At 43.1% G+C, this 17,919-nt stretch overlaps 1 protein-coding gene and 1 long non-coding RNA gene across 3 annotated transcripts in view; one reads left to right on the forward strand and one right to left on the reverse strand.

Annotated features, from left to right (window-relative positions):
* The window catches only part of ABCB7 (ATP binding cassette subfamily B member 7), a 72,800-nt gene extending 55,263 nt beyond the window's left edge, over nt 1-17,537 (forward strand). For both annotated transcript variants that reach the window (XM_026703115.2, XM_087940870.1), the window contains 4 exons: nt 988-1,159; nt 6,496-6,599; nt 8,248-8,355; nt 16,599-17,537. In XM_026703115.2, coding sequence (XP_026558900.1) covers nt 988-1,159; nt 6,496-6,599; nt 8,248-8,355; nt 16,599-16,817 — 603 coding nt within the window. In that variant the 3' untranslated portion in view covers nt 16,818-17,537. The remainder of the gene's footprint in view (nt 1-987; nt 1,160-6,495; nt 6,600-8,247; nt 8,356-16,598) is intronic.
* The window catches only part of LOC148124756 (uncharacterized), an 801,081-nt gene that overhangs the window by 162,133 nt on the left and 621,029 nt on the right, over nt 1-17,919 (reverse strand). The window lies entirely within an intron of this gene.

Consider the following 17,919-nt stretch of genomic DNA (forward strand, 5'->3'; position numbering starts at 1 on the left):
TGGTTTTCCCCCACCCCCTGGGTGTATCGTCATTCATATTCTCCAATGGGACACCTCCATAGCCCAGAGTCATCAATCAGGCTCTCCAGTTAGAATTTTGTACAGCAGAAACTCCGGTCACCTAGTTGCTATCTTTGAAAACTATTTATGGAATGCAGTTTCTGTTTGCAAGCTGCTGCGCTGCTGCCCCCTCCCTTTCTGATGGCATCTCTAAAAAAACCATAGAAACATTTTATGAGTTGATACCAGGTTTGTTTGGCTGGTCCTTAAACTCACTTTGCTATTTTTGGCAAGATGCCAGTGAAGAGCCTGTGGGAGTTTATGTAGGTCCTTGCGAGGCTTGTCCTGCCACGTCCCCTTTCCGGGCTGTTTTGTAAGTGATGTTGATCCTATTGTTGTTGAAATGATGATGGCCGTTCTTCCTCTCGACCTCTCTAGCTTGGATTAGAATGACCTTCGCAGCAGCAGCAGCAGCTTCGCCCACTCTTCAAATGTCTCAGGAGCTCTGTGGCTTGATGGAAAATTCTAGCCAGCTCTCTGCTGACTTTGTAAAGGCCCTTTGTATTGCCCGTCAGTGTCTCGACTTACAACCACATCTGAACCCAACATTTCTGTTGCTAAGTGAAACATTTGTTAAGGGAGTTTTGCCCCACTTTACATCCTTTCCTGCCACAGTTGTTAAGTGAATCACTGAAACTGTTAAGTGAGTAACACGGTTGTTAAATGGATCTGGCTTCCCCATTGACTTTGCTTGTCAGAAGGTGATCACATGACCCCAAGACACTGCAACCACCGTAAATATGAGTCATTTGCCAGCCGTTTGAGTTTTGGTCATGTGACCCTAGGGTAAACGGTCGTAAGAGTGGGAAACGGTCACAAGTCCCTTTTTCAGTGCCATTGTAACTTTGAAGAGCCACTGAGTGAACTGTTGCAAGTTGAGGACTGCCTGTATTTAATAAACATTGTTTTGCGTGCCCGTTGTCGTAGGATGCTGTTCTCTTCCACAACACCATCTTCTACAACCTCCAGTATGGCAATATCAATGCCTCCGCGGAAGAAATCTACGCGGTGGCAAAGCTGGCGGGCATCCACGATGCCATCCTCAGAATGCCCAATGGCTACAATACCCAAGTAGGCGAGCGAGGTCTGAAGCTGTCAGGTAAGGAAATCCATGGTCTCTGCTGGTCTCTGCGCCTCCCTTTCCCTGTCTTGCCTCGGGCTTGATGCTCAGCGTATGCCTTCCTAACCTGACCTTTCTCAGCAGACAGATAAATGCCAAGTTTAATATTAAATGGCCATCCAGCAGCTGGTCTTGTGCCTCTCTGGAAGCAGCTCAGGCAGCTTTTATTGTCAGGAGCCGAGGGTTGGTGGGCTCCTCACACCCTCCTCCCCAGGATGGTGGCCAAATCAGTATTTGATTAGATGGAGACATTTAGTGGTAGCTGCACAGATTTAAAGATGGAGGAATATACAAAGCTGTCGTGCAGCCAGTAATTGCTTCTTCCTCTTCATCCTCATCGTTATTACATCTCCAAGGCCACAAGGACTCATCACAATATCAAAAATGGTTTTTATTTTTGAAACGATGACCTGGATGACTGAGAATCTTCATAGACTCGTCACAATGTCATCGGATCACATCCAAACAGGGTCTGATCACAGCTGTGAATACAGTAGACCGGTAAGCTGTCAGTTACAGTTGGGTGGACTCTCTTTGGTGGGGGGGGGGGGACTTGAGGGGTAAGCTGATTGTGCCTTAAATCTTCCGTTTTCCTCTCTGTCCAAAATGACAGAGAGGCTTGTTTTGCCTGGGTTAAGTGGTTAAAATGGGCACCATTCATCTTTCTTTGCCAGAAAGAGAGAAAAAAAGTGACTCACTGCCTCTCGGCTGCTGGGGGTTTGAGTGCAACTTCTTGTCTGTCCATCTGTGTACAAGGAAGCTTGTAAAGGTTTCCCACGACATATCTGATCCGAATCAAAAATGGGAGCTGTCCAAATTGTTTAAAGGTTGACGTGTCTCTCTTAACTGACTATTTAATGGCAACGTTTAGCTGAGGGGGATGAGGCAGTGGTGGTAGAGAACACTTACGATAATCCTGTTTAATTTTCCTTGTGAGATTCTTAAATGAAAGAAGCATTCATGTGTCACATTGTAGGGAAACATATTTTTGTTAAGGGATAATACGCTCGAAGATTGTTTGACACGACAGCCTCCATATATGAGCGAAAGAAGGGGAAAATCGCTGTTTAAGAAGATGCTTTAATGCTGTTAGAATTGTATTTAATTTGCCAGGTCCAATCTGGGTCGGTCCCCAGCACCAGTGCTTTAGTCTTCCAAGTCCATCCTCGGGGAACTTCTCTCTCACCAGAATGTTTGCTTTGGGTTATTCTGTGAGCCAAGGACTTGGCAGCACAAGGAAACAAAAGCCAATGACTTAATAATCAGCCATCAACACCCCAATCAACAACTGAAAAGCCACACACAACCAGGCATAAATACTACTCACACAATAGCCCAAAGCACACATTCTGGTGAGATGAGGATGGACTCCAGCAGGAATCTTGAAGGCTTGGAAAACTAAACCTTTGGTTCCGGTAACCAACCTAGATTGGATCCTACAACATTATCCTGGGACACATATATCTGTCTTCATTTGTGTGTCTAATTTGCATCACCCCAAATCAAAGTATGAAATGATGGGTTGGAGGAAAACGCAAACAGAAAGGTTTATTGTTCATTGGGAGGATATGTAGCTGTATCAGCACGGAGTATCAGCACAGACAGATTTGGAGCTGGACTAACTGTGTTGTACCTTGAGGGCCAGTTTGATCTATCAGCTAAGGTACTAGGCTAAAACCAGGAGACAGTGAGTTCTAGTTCCACCTTAAGTATGAAAGCCAACTGGATGACTTCGGGCCAATCTTTGTGTCTCAGCCCAGTCCACCTCACAGGGTTGTTATTGTGGGGGAAATAGGACAAGGAAGGAGTATTAGGCATATTTGCCACCTTGAGTTACGTATGAAGTAATAAAGGCAGGATAAATATCTAGTAAATAAATGAACCCCCATCCAATGCCAGCTACTGAACGTTCTGTTTAGATTCCATACCACCCAGCACAGATATAACAATAGAAGAATCAAATGCTGCATATTTCGTGGAATAAGCGTAATATTCCCATGATTGGTTCTTACCTGTAAAGTGGGCGGCAACGTCCAGTAATATGCAGCCTCTGATGAAATGGAAACTGCAGATAGTCCTCGATTTGTGACCACAACAGAGCCCAGAATTTATGTTGCTAAGCAAGAAATTTGTTAAGTGAGTTTTGCCCCATTTTACAACTTTTCTTGCCACATATGTTAAGTGAATCCCTGCACTTGTTAAATTAGTAACACGGTTATGTCAAGCATCTGATTGTAAATCACGTGACCCTGGGGATACTGAACGGTCATAAGTGTCAGGATTCCATCAGTTACCCCAATTAAATCATGAGTCTCGAGCCAAACTTCCAAAACTTCAGAAGGATTTATTGGGAGTTAAAATGTCCGGCACTGCCTGGGTGTAGCCAACTCTGAGACACATAATCCAATGGAACACATCCATAGCCAAGAGTCATCAGCCACGTTCTCCAGTTAGAATTTGGGGTGGCAGAAACTTCAGTCACCTAGTTATTATCTTTGAAAACTATTTATGGAATGCACTTTCGGGTTTCCAAACTACCGCACTGCTCCCCCTTCCCTTTCTGTTGGCAACTCTAAAAAGACAATAGAAATATTTTATGAGTTGACAGTAAGCATAAAAATAGGTCATAAGTCACTTTTTTTCAGTGCCGTTGTAACTTTGTCACTAAACAAACTGTTGTTTAATGTTGAGGAGTATTACGTTTTGAAACATATTGCACTCCTAAAAATCTCCCTCAGGATTTTGCAATCTGTAATTCCTACCGATCCTGGCCCTGTTTGCGTAGCTCATTACTCAAGGGGGCTTTGGATGAGAGGTGGGGAATCTTGTCCCCCAAATGAGCCACCGTCCCCTCTTTCCCTGAGGCTAGAGTCAGAAAACCCAGTTTCTGCTAAGCAGTTTATCTTACAGTGGCCTGGGAGATTTCCTGGTTGCATGCCAGAGTCTTTCAGGATAGTTAAATCTGTGATAGTGATCTCCATTGAAAATCTGTTCAGAGTTGTTTCTGGTACTTTTATAAACCTTAAACCTAAGGAACAAGAGAGGAGTGTTATTTGTTCATGGTTTATATAACACATTGTTTATATAAACTCAGTATTTATTAGGGTAAATGTCTTTCTCGTTTCTTGTGTCAGCTGACATCTTGCTGGACTTTTAATTTCCAATTTGGAAACTGCAGCCACACAGTAACTTAGTTTAAGAAATGGCCATTTATTTCTTAATCAAATGCTATACTTTTAATTATAGCATTGACTTATTGAGAAGGTTTGCAGGAAGGCCACTGCTACAGAAATGAAACCTCTTTTCCCCCCCAAGTATATGCAATAACCATTGTGAACATTGCAGATGCTAAACTCCTCTCGCTTTATTTTATCATGTTGCTGGAAATGCATTGTCAAGAAATGTTCTAAATGATTTTTTATATCTAAACCTGGTTTTTCTTGACTTTGGTCTAGTCTGTTTAGGGCATCTGGCTAGAAAACGGGAGGTGGGTAGTTCTAGACCTTCCTTAGCCATGAATACCAGCTGGGTGACTTTGGGCCGACCACTCTCTCTCAGCCCATCTCACCTCACAGGGTTGTTGTGGAGAAACTAGGAGGAGGAAGGTTTGTTGGATATGCTCGCCACCTTGAGTTATTAGTTAAAATTAATAAAGAGAGGAGACAAAATAAATAAAGTTATGGAAAATATATATAATATTACTAACAGGAGATAATTTGTAGGCCTCCTACAGCCTCTGAGAGGAAGTGGGTGGCCATATGAGATATCTGTGGAGATTCTCAGTCATCCGTCATGGTTGTCCCAAAAGTACTTTTTCAAAAGGCAACTGGACTTTGTTTTTCTTTGAAGACGTTTCACTTCTCATCTCATACGCTTTTTCAGTTCTGACTGAATGGTGGAGGATGGAAGGATATATTTATATTCCTTGGAGTCATCTGATTATTAGCACTCTTTCTGAGAGTCATTGCGGTTTCAGGGTCACCTAAATAGTGCAGATGGGTGTGCAACCTTCTTGGAACTGCTGAACGGACTGTGTTGTATACAGGAGGTAGTGTCACATCCCTCCCCCTCTGTTGAGAGAGGGCTGTTCGTTCTTTAATGTAGATGGCCTCTTTGACCCCTCTTTGAAAAACAAGGGGATCCAAGACAGACAGACAAATAAAATCCTTGGATGCAAGTGTGCATGCTAGATGCCACAGGTTCATGGTGATTTTACAGAGTATAAGCAGCTGTGGCTGTGTGCACAGAATTCATGTTGTATCTTAAACGGAAGGACTTTGTCATTCTATTGGATCTGAAATGGTTCTCTTCCCACACTGTTCTAAGAACCAGACTGTTTCAGTAACAGGCTGAAGAGCTCCTTCTCACATTTATCCTGAGATTATCATGGGTGGTCTTTGAAATGGGTTTGGAGAAGGACCCGAGAAAAAACCTTGCATTATGGAACCATTACTTTTATAAATACCAGCAATAGCAAACGCAGTGCACTTCAGGGTAGGCATTTTATAAAGGAAGTGAGAAGCAGAAATCACATCTTGGGTGAATAGTTCAATATCTGTTTATTGCTCAGCTTCAGGACAGCCACTTAAGGCTTAAAGTGAAATGAGATTATTATCCTCCTAAAGTGGCTTGCTAAAACAAGGCCATGTTAGTTAGAAGGGCACATCACCAAGAACATGAAAACATTAAAATGGAAGCTTGTCAGATCTTTGACATGTAGCACAAGAAAGCAGACGCATATATAACCATTCATTACTTTCAAGGCCACCCAAATCAGAAATGGACTTCAGATTTTTAAAGGCAGGGCCTTTAAGTCTCAAAGTAATAATGTGGCAATGTGGTGGCCTTGAAAAATAGCCCTAATTGTGGCCTTAGAGAATGGAAGCAAAATGTGTCCTTAATAGTGGACAGCATGCGAAGACACCGAAATCCTTGTGGGGAGGAGGGATAGAACAGAGTGTCAGTCTGGGTTACAGATAGTCCTCAACTTATAGCACTTCATTTAGTGACTGTTCGAAGTTACAATGGTACTGAAAAAAGTGAAGCTATGATTGTTTTTCACACCTAAGAACATTGCAGAACGAAGAACCAGAACTAAGGAGAATGTCCTGAGAGTGAGAACAATTAATCAGTGGAACGTCTTGCCTCCAAAATTTGGGGGTGCTCCAACACTGGAGGATTTTAAGGACATTTGTCTGAAATGGTACAGGGCTTACTCTGCCACAATGGCTCTCTGGTGTCCTTCATTTCAGAATGGCCTTCCAAGCAAAAATAGCTTTCACTGACTTTATGTGCATGCGTCTTTCTTTTTTTAGGAGGCGAAAAGCAGAGGATTGCAATAGCCAGAGCCATCCTGAAGAATCCTCCCATTATTCTCTACGACGAAGCCACGTCTTCCTTGGATTCCATTACAGAAGAGGTAGGTTGTCTTCCCCGCCACCATCACCACCGCATCTTCACTCCAGTTCTACATTTTGCTATCCCAGGCTCCCAAGATCAAATGTGAAACAGTGGGAGAACCGGCTTTCCTAGAATTGGATGGAGAAATGAGCGCAATTCTGAATAAATTATAGCAGAAAAGTATTAAGTAGATCAGTTGGAATTGCTTGACCTGCTCACTCTAAGGGGTGAGGTTTTAATTTGAAGGAAAGCAGCTGGTTGCCACTTAATATTCATAAAAATTGGCCCTCTCAATGATTATGGCATATGAGCCACGGAATCCTAATTGTGGGTGCCTCTTTCTTGGGATGCAGAGTTGACTGTGGATAATGCTTTCATTTGACACCAAATTATATTCGCAGGTAGGGTTGTAAAGCATCAGGGTTTTGCAAAGCAGGTGCTGTGACATCACAGTGGCAGCTTCGTAATATTATACATGGACACTTGCACCCCTGGCCACTTCCCTAAGTTGTCTTGTCCGAAGCAAAAGCTCACTGTGTCTGCTTGTGTTAGGTTACTTGACATACCAGGACCTCTGACTGTGGTCTGACTGTGGATGACTGATGCACAGTTCATTTCCAAAGAACAGAAGGAGGCAGATGCACCTGTCAAGAAAAATCTTCTTGGATTCTGTTCACTGGTCATGATAAGAATTTTTAGTGAGCTTGTTTATTCTACTTGTTTGTTGCCGTTCATTTTGCTATATTTATTATGAGGTTGTCAAATGAAGTTGAATGTTTACACAACACAGCTGCACTTTAAAAGCAGCTAGTAAAATGTGACTCCTTTCCCCCCAAAGTGTACAACAAGCAATCAAAAGGGTATTTATGGAAAAGCAGAATTTGTCTGTTGCCTTCCTATATTATAAAAGAAGCCAAAAAAACAAAAAACCCTGCTGGAGCAGGCATGTTTCTCCTGTTTAGCGACTAAAGTTTCCTCTCATTTTATCCCTGGCAGGTCTAGACTTTGCAATGAAGGAATCTTTTTGTGGTTTTCGTAGTTTTCATAGCATGTACATTACATGAAATATAGGTAGTCCTTGACTTACAATCATAATTGAGCCTAGAATTATAGACCTAAGTCGGTGCGGTCACAAGTCCAGTCAAGACATCACGGACCCAATTTTTTGCCACTTTTTCTGGCAGTTTTTAAATGATGCTGTCCTTAACTGAATCCATTTTGCCCAGTGAGTTTTTTTTTATTTTGCTGCAAACCAAAAGTAAACACTGGAAACAGCCCCCTTCTGCCCCCCACCCCACCCCCCAAAAAAGAAAACCCCCATTGCAAATCACAGAGATGTGACTGCAGGACACTGCAGTCGTAAAGGTGAGCCAGGTGCCAGGTGCCTGAAATGCAATTATTTGACCATGTGGGGAGAGTATACGGCCATTGCAATTTCAAACACGAGGCGTAAATAGCTCTGCGGAAATTGTTGGTGGATTTGAATTGTTACCAAGTGAACAGTCGTAAGTTGAGGACTACCTGTGCATCAGATTGTGACTTTTTTCTTTGTTGATGACATTGGAATGGCTGGCAGCTTGTTTCTACGTATGATTAAATCGTTCTCATTTGCTAATCTATTTTAAGATGAGTTGTCCCCCTCCTGCCACCTATCTTTAATCTTTCAGAACATCTTGAATGCCATGAGAGACATTGTAAGGCACCGAACATCCGTCTTCATTGCACACAGGTTGTCAACAGTGGTGGATGCTGATGAAATAATCGTCCTGGATCAGGTGAGACCCAGCTTCCTGAAGGGAAGGAACCTTGGCAGACTTGCAAATGTCATTTGGGGCTACGCCATTTCCCGGCGCCACTGTTCCCTAAAAAGCTTTCGACTTGAAATACTGAAACGCCCTGAATGTGTGGATGCATATTTGTATGTGGAGTGTGTGACAAAGAAAGACAGATGGATCGAGGGAACAACATGTTGGGGTTTGAAGTGGATTATCATTAATTAGTTTCCCTGGGGGTTCGGCGATGGTACGAGCATAATACCTCTTTTTCAAATTCTAATGATTTTGTATTTTTATTAGGCTAGATCCCCTAATGTGAATCTGATGGTAATTGTATTGTTCCAAGAATATATATCTGGAGTACATATTACACACACGTCCCTTGTGTTGCCTTTAAAAAGAAAGAAAGAGTAGATAGTTATATCCTGCTTCCATGAACATTTATTAGGGCTTAGGTGCTTCCTATTAAAACAATAGGCTTGGCAATCCGTGTTGGTATTGGCTATCTCTAGAATGTTTCATTAATATGTATTTGTCCTGTCCCCACTTTCACATTATGAGGGGAAATAATGGGGGACACCCCCCCCCTTCTAGCACTGTAAAGTTTAGGGGACCTGAGGTGGGTTCAAATGCCACTGGTGACTTACAGCCAGTAACAAAATTAGAGTACCAATCGTCGTATGGGAAAACAACACAATCCACGTGTAGCAATTCAAGATTTACACAAATAACGGGGGACTTGAGCATAGTCGGCGACCATAGAGTGCTGTCTGATCACACAGCCAGGAGAAAGCGGTGAGTAAAAAGCCTCAGAAGGAAGAATAGAGTGGAGTATCCTTGGAAAAGGGTGTAGTTGGCTGGGTGAGGTGGGAGGAAACCTTTAGCTGTGCTTTCTTGTGAGCATTTCCTGCAAGAAACAAAATAGCAGAGTTTAGTATCCTTCAGTATCTTGGCATCATGAAGGCATGTGGACCAAGTCCCAGAATACCCCAGCTAGCCATGACATGCTGGCTGGAGAATTCTGGGAATTGAAATCCACCTATCCCAAAGTTGTCAAGTTTGAAAAACACTGGAATGCTTAATTAAACACAATCCAACAATGCCCAAGTAATTATCAGCAGCTAAGAAACAAAACCAGGATGATTAGGGGACTAAAGGCTAAAACATACAACGAACGGTTGCAGGAACCGGGCCTGGCTAGTCTAGGGAAGAGAAGGACCAGGGGAGACATGATAGCGGTCTTCCAATATTTGAGGGGCTGCCACAGAGAGGAGGAAGGGGTTAAGCTATTTTCTAAAGCGCCTATAGGCCAGACAAGGAATAATGGATGGAAACTGAACAAGGGGAGATTTAACCTGGAAATAAGGAGAAATTTTCTGACAGTGAGAACAATCAACCCATGGAACAGAAGCTGCCCTCAGAAGTTGTGGGAGCGCCATCACTCGAGACGTTCAAGAAGAGATTGGACTGCCATTTGTCAGAAATGGTGTAGGGTCTCCCGCTTGGGCGGGGAGGTTGGACTAGATGACCTACAAGGTCCCTTCCAACTCTGATTATCTGTTATCCGTTAAAACCAGTAAATCCAGGGGACGTTAAAACATACTGGAGAGTGATATGATTTTTATTTACCTCTAAAACAGTATCACTGATGTCCGTTGGGGTTGTGTTGTAAAAGAATCTGTCCCTGGTTGAAGGGCGTTCCAAGTCAGGTGTCCCCTATCCTTGAATTATTCCCCCTGTTGCTTCTTTGCCCTGATCTCCCTGGAAACCAAGGTGGCAATGAGCTTTAAATAATGAGAAAAGATGCTTCGGGACGAGAGGGTCAGTTGTCTTCCAGGGAGCCATTGCGATGTAACAGGTTCCCTTTTGCATTGCTTTAATGCCCTGAAGGATTTAAGACTCTGCTCTGTTAATCTAGGTCTGCACTGTTTCTTTAACATGCTTATAATGCAGAATTACGGTGCATTATTACCAAAAGTGATCAAACCAAACAAACCCAAACCTAAGATCGGTTATATCCACCAAATTGTCCTGCTCGTCTCTGGTCTGTCACTTGATGACAGTGTTGGAAGTCCAAAGCCCCCGACTATCACGGTCAGTATGTGATAGTTACTCCTTTGTATTGGTGTGTGCACATTCATGCTGGATACGCCTAAATGCAGGCTTTAAAAAAAATCTAAGCAAGCAGAGTCTTTATTTTTTCTTTTTTGCAAAAAACCCCCCAGTATCCCAATATTTCTGTCTCTCTCACTTTGCCATTTTAGCAATCTTAGTAAATTAGAAAGGGGCACTAAGTGTGACTTTGGGTCCGAGTAAGGAAAAAAAGCTGGAAATTGTATTGTGATGATTGCCATTAAAAGAGGAAGACGGTGAACGTTAAAAATCACGCCAAACCAACTTAACGACCACAGTTGGGACCAGAATCTTGGTGGTTGAGCAAAGCAGCGGCTAAACAAGTTGCCCCCGTGACCGTTCAGCCCAGGGATCACAGTCCCAGCAACGCTCTCTTGCAATCATCGAGTGATCTCCCAGGACCTTAAGCAGATGGAGAGAAAAGCCGCCCGTTGAAGGATGTCAGTTCCACGAGGCCGAAAGCCACTGACAGCCGGCCCTTTTGCTCCCCAAGAGCTGCCTGCTGGAAGGGTTTCAGCAGGCAGCCCTTCTCAAGCATTTCTACAGCCCTCTGAAAGATTTCGGCTCCTCTCCACCCCCTCCGCTTGCAACCTTCCCTCACCAACTTCCCCGTTGACTTTCTGGGAAGCCCCCAGAGAAGATTGTAAAAAGAGAACCTGCGATGAGGAGGATGCACTTAGCAGCTGCTTGTAAATGTGAGCCTTCACACATGACTTGGGGAGGGGGAGGGGCCTTTTGCAATGGCTGGGAAGGCATTGCAGGCCACGAAGCACTCTTTCCAGGGCCCTTGCAGCTAAACAACTAGTCGTAAATCAGGAGTTAGGTTCAAATTGCTCTCCTTCCCAGGTGCTCGGTGCTTGATGTATTTACTGATGCCCCAAAGTTGCCCCTTTTCAAAAGGCAATTGGACTTTGTTTTTCCTTGAAGACGTTTCGCTTCTCAACCAAGAAGCTTCTTCAGTTCTGAAAAAGCATCTTTGGGACAAGTATGACCTGGGTGACTGAGAATCTCCATAGATGTTTCCTGATATCTTCCTCTAGTGCCAGTTGAAGGCTGTTTGAGAGAAGCCGCTGCCATCTGGTCTTTCACCAGATTTTCTAGTCTCCATGAAGGCTATCAAAATGATTTTGTTGGCGTTCCTGAAAAGCTCAATTCTTAAAGGCTGAATCTAGATAGGAACCACCCATTACTGTTTTAACAGCATCCCATATGGAAGAACATACTTTCCTCTAGAACTACTCAGTCCCTACTGTCTCTGTGGGACAGTAGATTCAGAAATGTCCCTTTTAATAATGGGATTGTCCCCTTCCTCCTGGCTCTGAAGCCATCAAGCGGGTTGGCCACATTTTTCTTTTTGAGTTTTCTTTTAATAATGAATAAACCCCTTGGTTTGGGTTTACTTATTTTATTACCGCTTCCTGAACATTTAGCTGATCATTATGTTTCTTATCTATTATGAAATGAACAGACTTTTATTACCTGCAAGGTATTTGCGAGTGTGTTACTAATAACTAACTAATAATTCTGTGTGCTAAGTGAATAACTTCCAGCAAAGCGTAAATGTGGATTCGCTTGTCATCTCCTTTTACATGTTATGTATATGAAAGGATCTGCGATGGCACACTAGTTAGAGTGCAGCATTGCAGGCTAACTCTGCCCACAACTTGAAGTTCGATTCTGAGGGGGCTGAAAGTTGACTCAGCCTCAAGGCCAGATTGTTGGGGGCCAACTCGCCATGGCCGACTCACTGCAGGACAAGAGTTACACTAACATTGAGGAAATGGTGGAACAGAATCATTAAAGAAAGGATGCAAAATAAATGGATAAAATGAAATCTGAATGACAAAAATTAAAATTATTTTTTAAAATTATTTTAAATAATTAATTGGAATTGTTGAATTGCCCTGCAGCAGGTTGTCCCATTATGCTCCTCTAAATAAGTTAAACACAAACTGAGCATTGTATTACTTGGAGAAGAAGAAAACAAGCAACAAATAAGATGCATTAGGGGCTCAAAGCATTTGTCTTAAAAAAAATACCTTGGATGAAGCTGCCTCTGGCCATCCTTCCCAAACATTCTTCCTCTGGCCACCTCCATGATTTCATATTTGCGTTTTATGTGACCATTGTATGAAAGAAATTTAACTATTGTAAGGTATTGGCCTAATAGGGCCATTATATCATTGTTACTGGACTTTTTAAAAGGCCCAATTGAGCTGGCTCATTAGTAATAATGAAATGCCGGAGAATGCTTAGGCCCCCTTAAATATCTTGCCTTTGTGAACTCTTGTAGAGTAGAAATGCTGTGATGAGCTCAGTGAGTTGGCTTCATGCTTGCCTGGCTCCCAGCTGTCTCATAAATGCTGGTTTCTTAGAAAACAGATAGCTCAAACTGTTATGCATCAGCCCAGCTAAAGAAAGACAGGAAGAAAATATTAAAATAAATTAGGAGGTAAGGTGAAAAGGCTGAACAACCTCTTCTATGATCTCTTCCCAGTTCAGCATAAATATTTGTAGTTTGGGATACAATAAAACTCTGAATCAGTAGTTGATTTATATAAAATACACACACAGTGAAGACAATCTATTCAGTTCCATTGCTATATAAGAAGCTTTCTATTCCTCTAAAACTGCTGGGAATGCATGCTGTCTTCTTCAAACGCATCAGGGTTCTTTTTTTTAACCAATGAATTGTAAATTAAGACTGACCTATTGTGAGCTTGATGTTTTTTTGAAAAAAAATGATTGAAAGCAAAAGAGAAATGTGGATAATGTGGATAAGAGTCCCGTTGATTTAGCACTGTGTTCACCCAACAGATGTTGTGAAGCTGCAAGCTTCAATTATAAATCAGAAGTTTAAATCAAAACTGTTGCTTCTGATGTCACTGTAACCTCCAGACATTGGAAAAGGCAGAGATAGAAATTCTTCCCAAAAGTTTTTAAAGGTTTTTGGAATATCCGCATCTCCTTCCTCTAATAGAAACCTGTCATTTTGAGGCAATCATCTGTTGCTTTCGGAGACAGACTTAATACACATCTACGCGGTCACCGCACTATTTCCCCCTGCTTTGGTAAAGCCCTGTAGATCACTTCCTCTGAAGGTTGTTTTAGAGCTTACCCTTCTGGTAGATCACGCACCACTCAGCCATTTTGAAAAGGGAGTGCAGAAAATTTGAAAAAAAAGAAACAAAAAGCCAACAATTCAGATGGGTCAGCCTTATGGGAGAGAATGTAGAGAGCCTGGGAGATTTACAGATGGAAATCTATCCATAAACAACCAAGAGAGAAGAATATGGCTGCTAGCAACTCCGTCCAGGCAACCTCAGAATTGGGGAGTGTTCTGAGAAACCCCCAGTCAATGAGTTTCGGAGATACCTTCTGTATTCTCCGTTTATTTATACTTAATATGCCTTATGAGATTGAAGTACTTCTTGCTTCCTTGATCCTGCCCTGAACGAGTTGATTGGTCTGTTCCTCTGCTTTGGTGCCCTTCCAAAAAGCAGTTTTATCCATGACTAGGACCATTTTTACTGCTTCATAGCTCAGTTTTTATGTGGGAGGTCAAAAGATCCAAGGCCATTCCCACCCGCTTCTGATTTTTCTTGGGCAACCTGTAACCACTGGGTGTTCTGAGATCAGGCCTCCATGAAGGAACAGGTGAGGGAAGGAGTCTCTTTCCCAAGCTCTTTCGTTTGGGGAGGGGTTGCCTGTTTTTAACAGGTGAATTTCCTGGAGCAAAAGTAGAACGGTGTGAACGCCCACCTTCAGTCTCCAACCGTTTAGTTCTCTACTAGGTGGTCCACACCCTTTCTTCTCACAGCTATGCTGCATGGAAAGTCCATGGACCAAGAGGAAAGGGTGAAAGCCGGGGCTCCTCTCATGTCCTCATAAAAAAGAACAGCAAGAACTGGAAAGACTCACCAACACCCCTCCCATAATCTTGGCTGTTACACACAAGCTGAACTCCGGCTGAATAGGGACAATGTTCATGGATTATAAGAAAAGAGCCGTTGAAAGGAAACATTCTGGAAACAGGACCTGATAGCCATCTACTCTCTTAACAGCAAACCTTCCTGTTTCCCCCGCCCCCCCATGCTCCAGCACAGATTTTGGATAGACGTTGCTGAATCCCTCAAATCTACCGAAAAGAGTTTAAGTTTATTGTCATTGCGCCTCGTACAACGAAATCAAACACCCATCTTCAGTGCACATCATGAGCATGAAAATAAACACAAACGCACATCCTTCACCCTCCACACATTGAACCGAAAACTTGCAACACCGCACCAACACCAATACAGCATAATTCAAAAGAGCTATTGCCCTGGGATAGAAGCTGTTTTTCAGCCTATTTGTCCCTGTTTTTATTATCCTGTACCGTCTGTCAGATCGTAATAGTTCAAAAAAAAAAATGGGTGCCCAGGATGAGATGGATCTTTGAGGATGTTTTGAACTTTCCTAAGGCAGCAGGAACTACTAGCTCTTCCAAAGGGTGACCCAGGATCCTCTGGGCAATGACTTTAACCCTCTGGAGTGCTGTCCTATCTGCCCCTGTGCAATTGGCAAACCATACACAGGTGTGCAGTAAGTTAAGATCCTCTCTCTGGTGCCGCGGTAGAAGGTCACCAGTAGTTTTTCATTCAGTTGTTGCTTCCTGAGAAGCCTCAGCTAGTATAATCTCTGCCGGGCCCTTTTAACCACAGCTGCAATGTGAGCCCCCCAGGTCAGGTCCTCTTTTAGGGCAACACCCAGAAACTTAAAACTGGCCACTTGCTCCACTCGGTCTCCATGGATAAGCCAGGGCTGGATGTCTGGTCTGTTCCTTCTATAGTCCACTGTAAGCTCCTTGGTCTTATTGGTGTTGAGGACCAAGTTGTTGTCTCCACACCACGAAAGCAACCGGTCCACCTCATCTCGGTAGACAGATTCACCCCCCTCCCCCCGGAGATGAGTCCCACCACTGTTGGTATCATCTGCAATGAAAAGAGATGCTTAGTAGGTAGTTGGAAATGTAGCCTGGCGCCTTGGGAAACACACGCAGGTTGTAGTAGGCAAGATCCAACCCAAGGAACCAGCCTTCCCCAAATTTTGTCCCTCGCAGAAAATGAGCATTTTTTTTTTTTTTTACAAAACACCCTAACATACATCCCACAATAACAAAAGGAAGCAAATGTTAATCCAAACACTCCCTAGCTTCTATGACTGTAAGATTTTGAGAAAGATTGAGGGTGGGGGGGAATGGTTCTTGCCCTATTCTAGAGTAACAAGTACTGCAATACAGGGAGTCCTCAACTTATGATTAAAATTGAGTTTTGCCCCATTTTACGACATTTTTCTTGCCACGTTTGGTAAGTTAGTCACACGGCTGTTAAGGGAATCCGGCTTCCTCGTTGCCTTTGCTTGTCAGAAGGTCCCAAAAGTTGATCACGTGACCCTGGGATAGAGCAACTGTCATAAATATGAGTCAGTTGCCACGCATCCAAATTTTGACGACGTGACCACAGGGATGCTGCAATGGTCCTAAGTGTGAAAAACAGTCATAAGTAACTTCTTTTCAGTGCCATTGTAACTTTGAACAATCACTAAACTAACTGTTATAAGTCAAGGACTACCTGTAAACTATGGTTGGCTTATTACCGGTATGAGTGAGAGATCTCAGGGTAGAAGGGTTTGGATAGAAGGGTTCATACATTTGTAGAAGTGTGCAGCCCTCTAGCTGGAAATCCACCGATGTTTTCACCATGATGCTCAATCTAAGGCCAAATTGTGGTGGCGCAGTGGTCAGAATGCCACATTGCAGGCTAACTCACTGTTCCTTGCCAGCCGTTCGATCCTGACTGGCTCAAGGTTGACTCAACCTTCCGTCCATTTCAAGGTCAGTAAAATGAGGGCCCAGATTGTTGGGGGCAAGAGGCGGACTCTGTAAACCGCTTGGAGAGGGCTGGAAAGCCCCGTGAAGCGGTATACAAGTCCAAGTGCTGCTGCTGTTGCTCCTTTCCAATGTGAACCCACGCTGGTCCGGTAGGTTCTCCTAAGACAGGTGGGGGCCTCTCCTCGTTCCAGAGAAGCCGTGCCGTGTAATCATGGACTTCTGATTTTTTTTGAAACAGGGCAAAGTTGCAGAGCGTGGCAAGCATATTGACCTGCTTACCAGCCCCAACAGCCTCTACTACGAGATGTGGCACACTCAGAGCAGCCGGATGCTGAACAGAAGCACCAGTGAGAGGTGGGAGGAGAGAAACCATCACATGTCCAAAGAGGAGGAAAGGAAGAAACTGCAAGAAGAAATCATCAACAGTGTGAAAGGCTGCGGGAACTGCTCCTGCTGAGCCCGAGCCTAAATCCACCCCCAGCTGATGCCAAGGAAAGTGTGCCCTGAAGCTGCGTTCAGCCAAGCGCGGGGTTGAATTTAGTGGGCTTCTCTCCATGAAGACCGGATCTTGGCGGCCAAAGGATTTTAGATCTGCTAGTCAGTGAGGATTGGTTGAAACTGACCTGTACTGCCCCATTAACACTTAACATTTGGTAATAATAATCTCAGACAAGGTGCAAATCCTCCTGGAATTGTTTGTAACGTGGCAGAAATGGCTATGACTATGAATTATCTGCCATTCACCGTTAAGATGTTGCATATTCTAACGCTGTTCCTCACTACTGCAGAGTTAAAGGTGGTTTTTAATATATTGATTTTAAGAGAAACCAATTAAATCAAGTACGAATATTCATAGGGGGGTGGGCAGAAAGGATGCCATTAATATTCTTTAGTTGTTGCATTTGATAGAGTTTGTATCCTTTTATAAAGGAGGCATCGGGTTTGCAGTTCAATGCAAAGACATTTTTGCCTCAATCTTTACTGGTTTCCCGAAAAAGAAGTACCTATTTCTGCAAGGACTAAATTTTCAGTGTTAAGACCAAACTAGAGCGTCTCAAAATGATCGGTGCGTCTTTCAAAGCAAAGTATTAACAGCTGGTTCATCTCAGTTCTGTAATCTTCCCAGAACGGCACAAGGAAATGTTTCTATTAAATTCTAATGATAATTCAATACAAATAGTGTTAGAATTATTGTCTTGCCAATAAGTTGCTTTTCTGTAGCAAGACACAGAGTGTCTTCATTCCTCAGGCACTATCCACTATGCCCAGTTATGTCAATAAGTATTGATGAAGGAAATCTATTGTTTGGAAAAGTAATGCGAGTTGACCTTGATTAAAAATAACTATCCATTAGGCACTTCGATACAAAGATGAGTAACTTTTGCTGTGCCCTGCAAAACAAAACCCTTTAATATGTGGTGATAGGTCAAAGTGGGAATTGGGGATTCATTCTTCAACTGGATAAGTTGCTCTTTGATGCCATTAATGGAAGAAGTTGAGCTGCTAAAAACAAGGTTGCCTTCCTTCCTTCCTTCCTTCCTTCCTTCCTTCCTTCCTTC

The sequence above is a fragment of the Pseudonaja textilis genome, chromosome 12, assembly GCF_049901715.1.
Source record: "Pseudonaja textilis isolate UNSWEBS1 chromosome 12, rPseTex1.2, whole genome shotgun sequence".
In the NCBI taxonomy this organism is placed as follows: domain Eukaryota; kingdom Metazoa; phylum Chordata; class Lepidosauria; order Squamata; family Elapidae; genus Pseudonaja; species Pseudonaja textilis.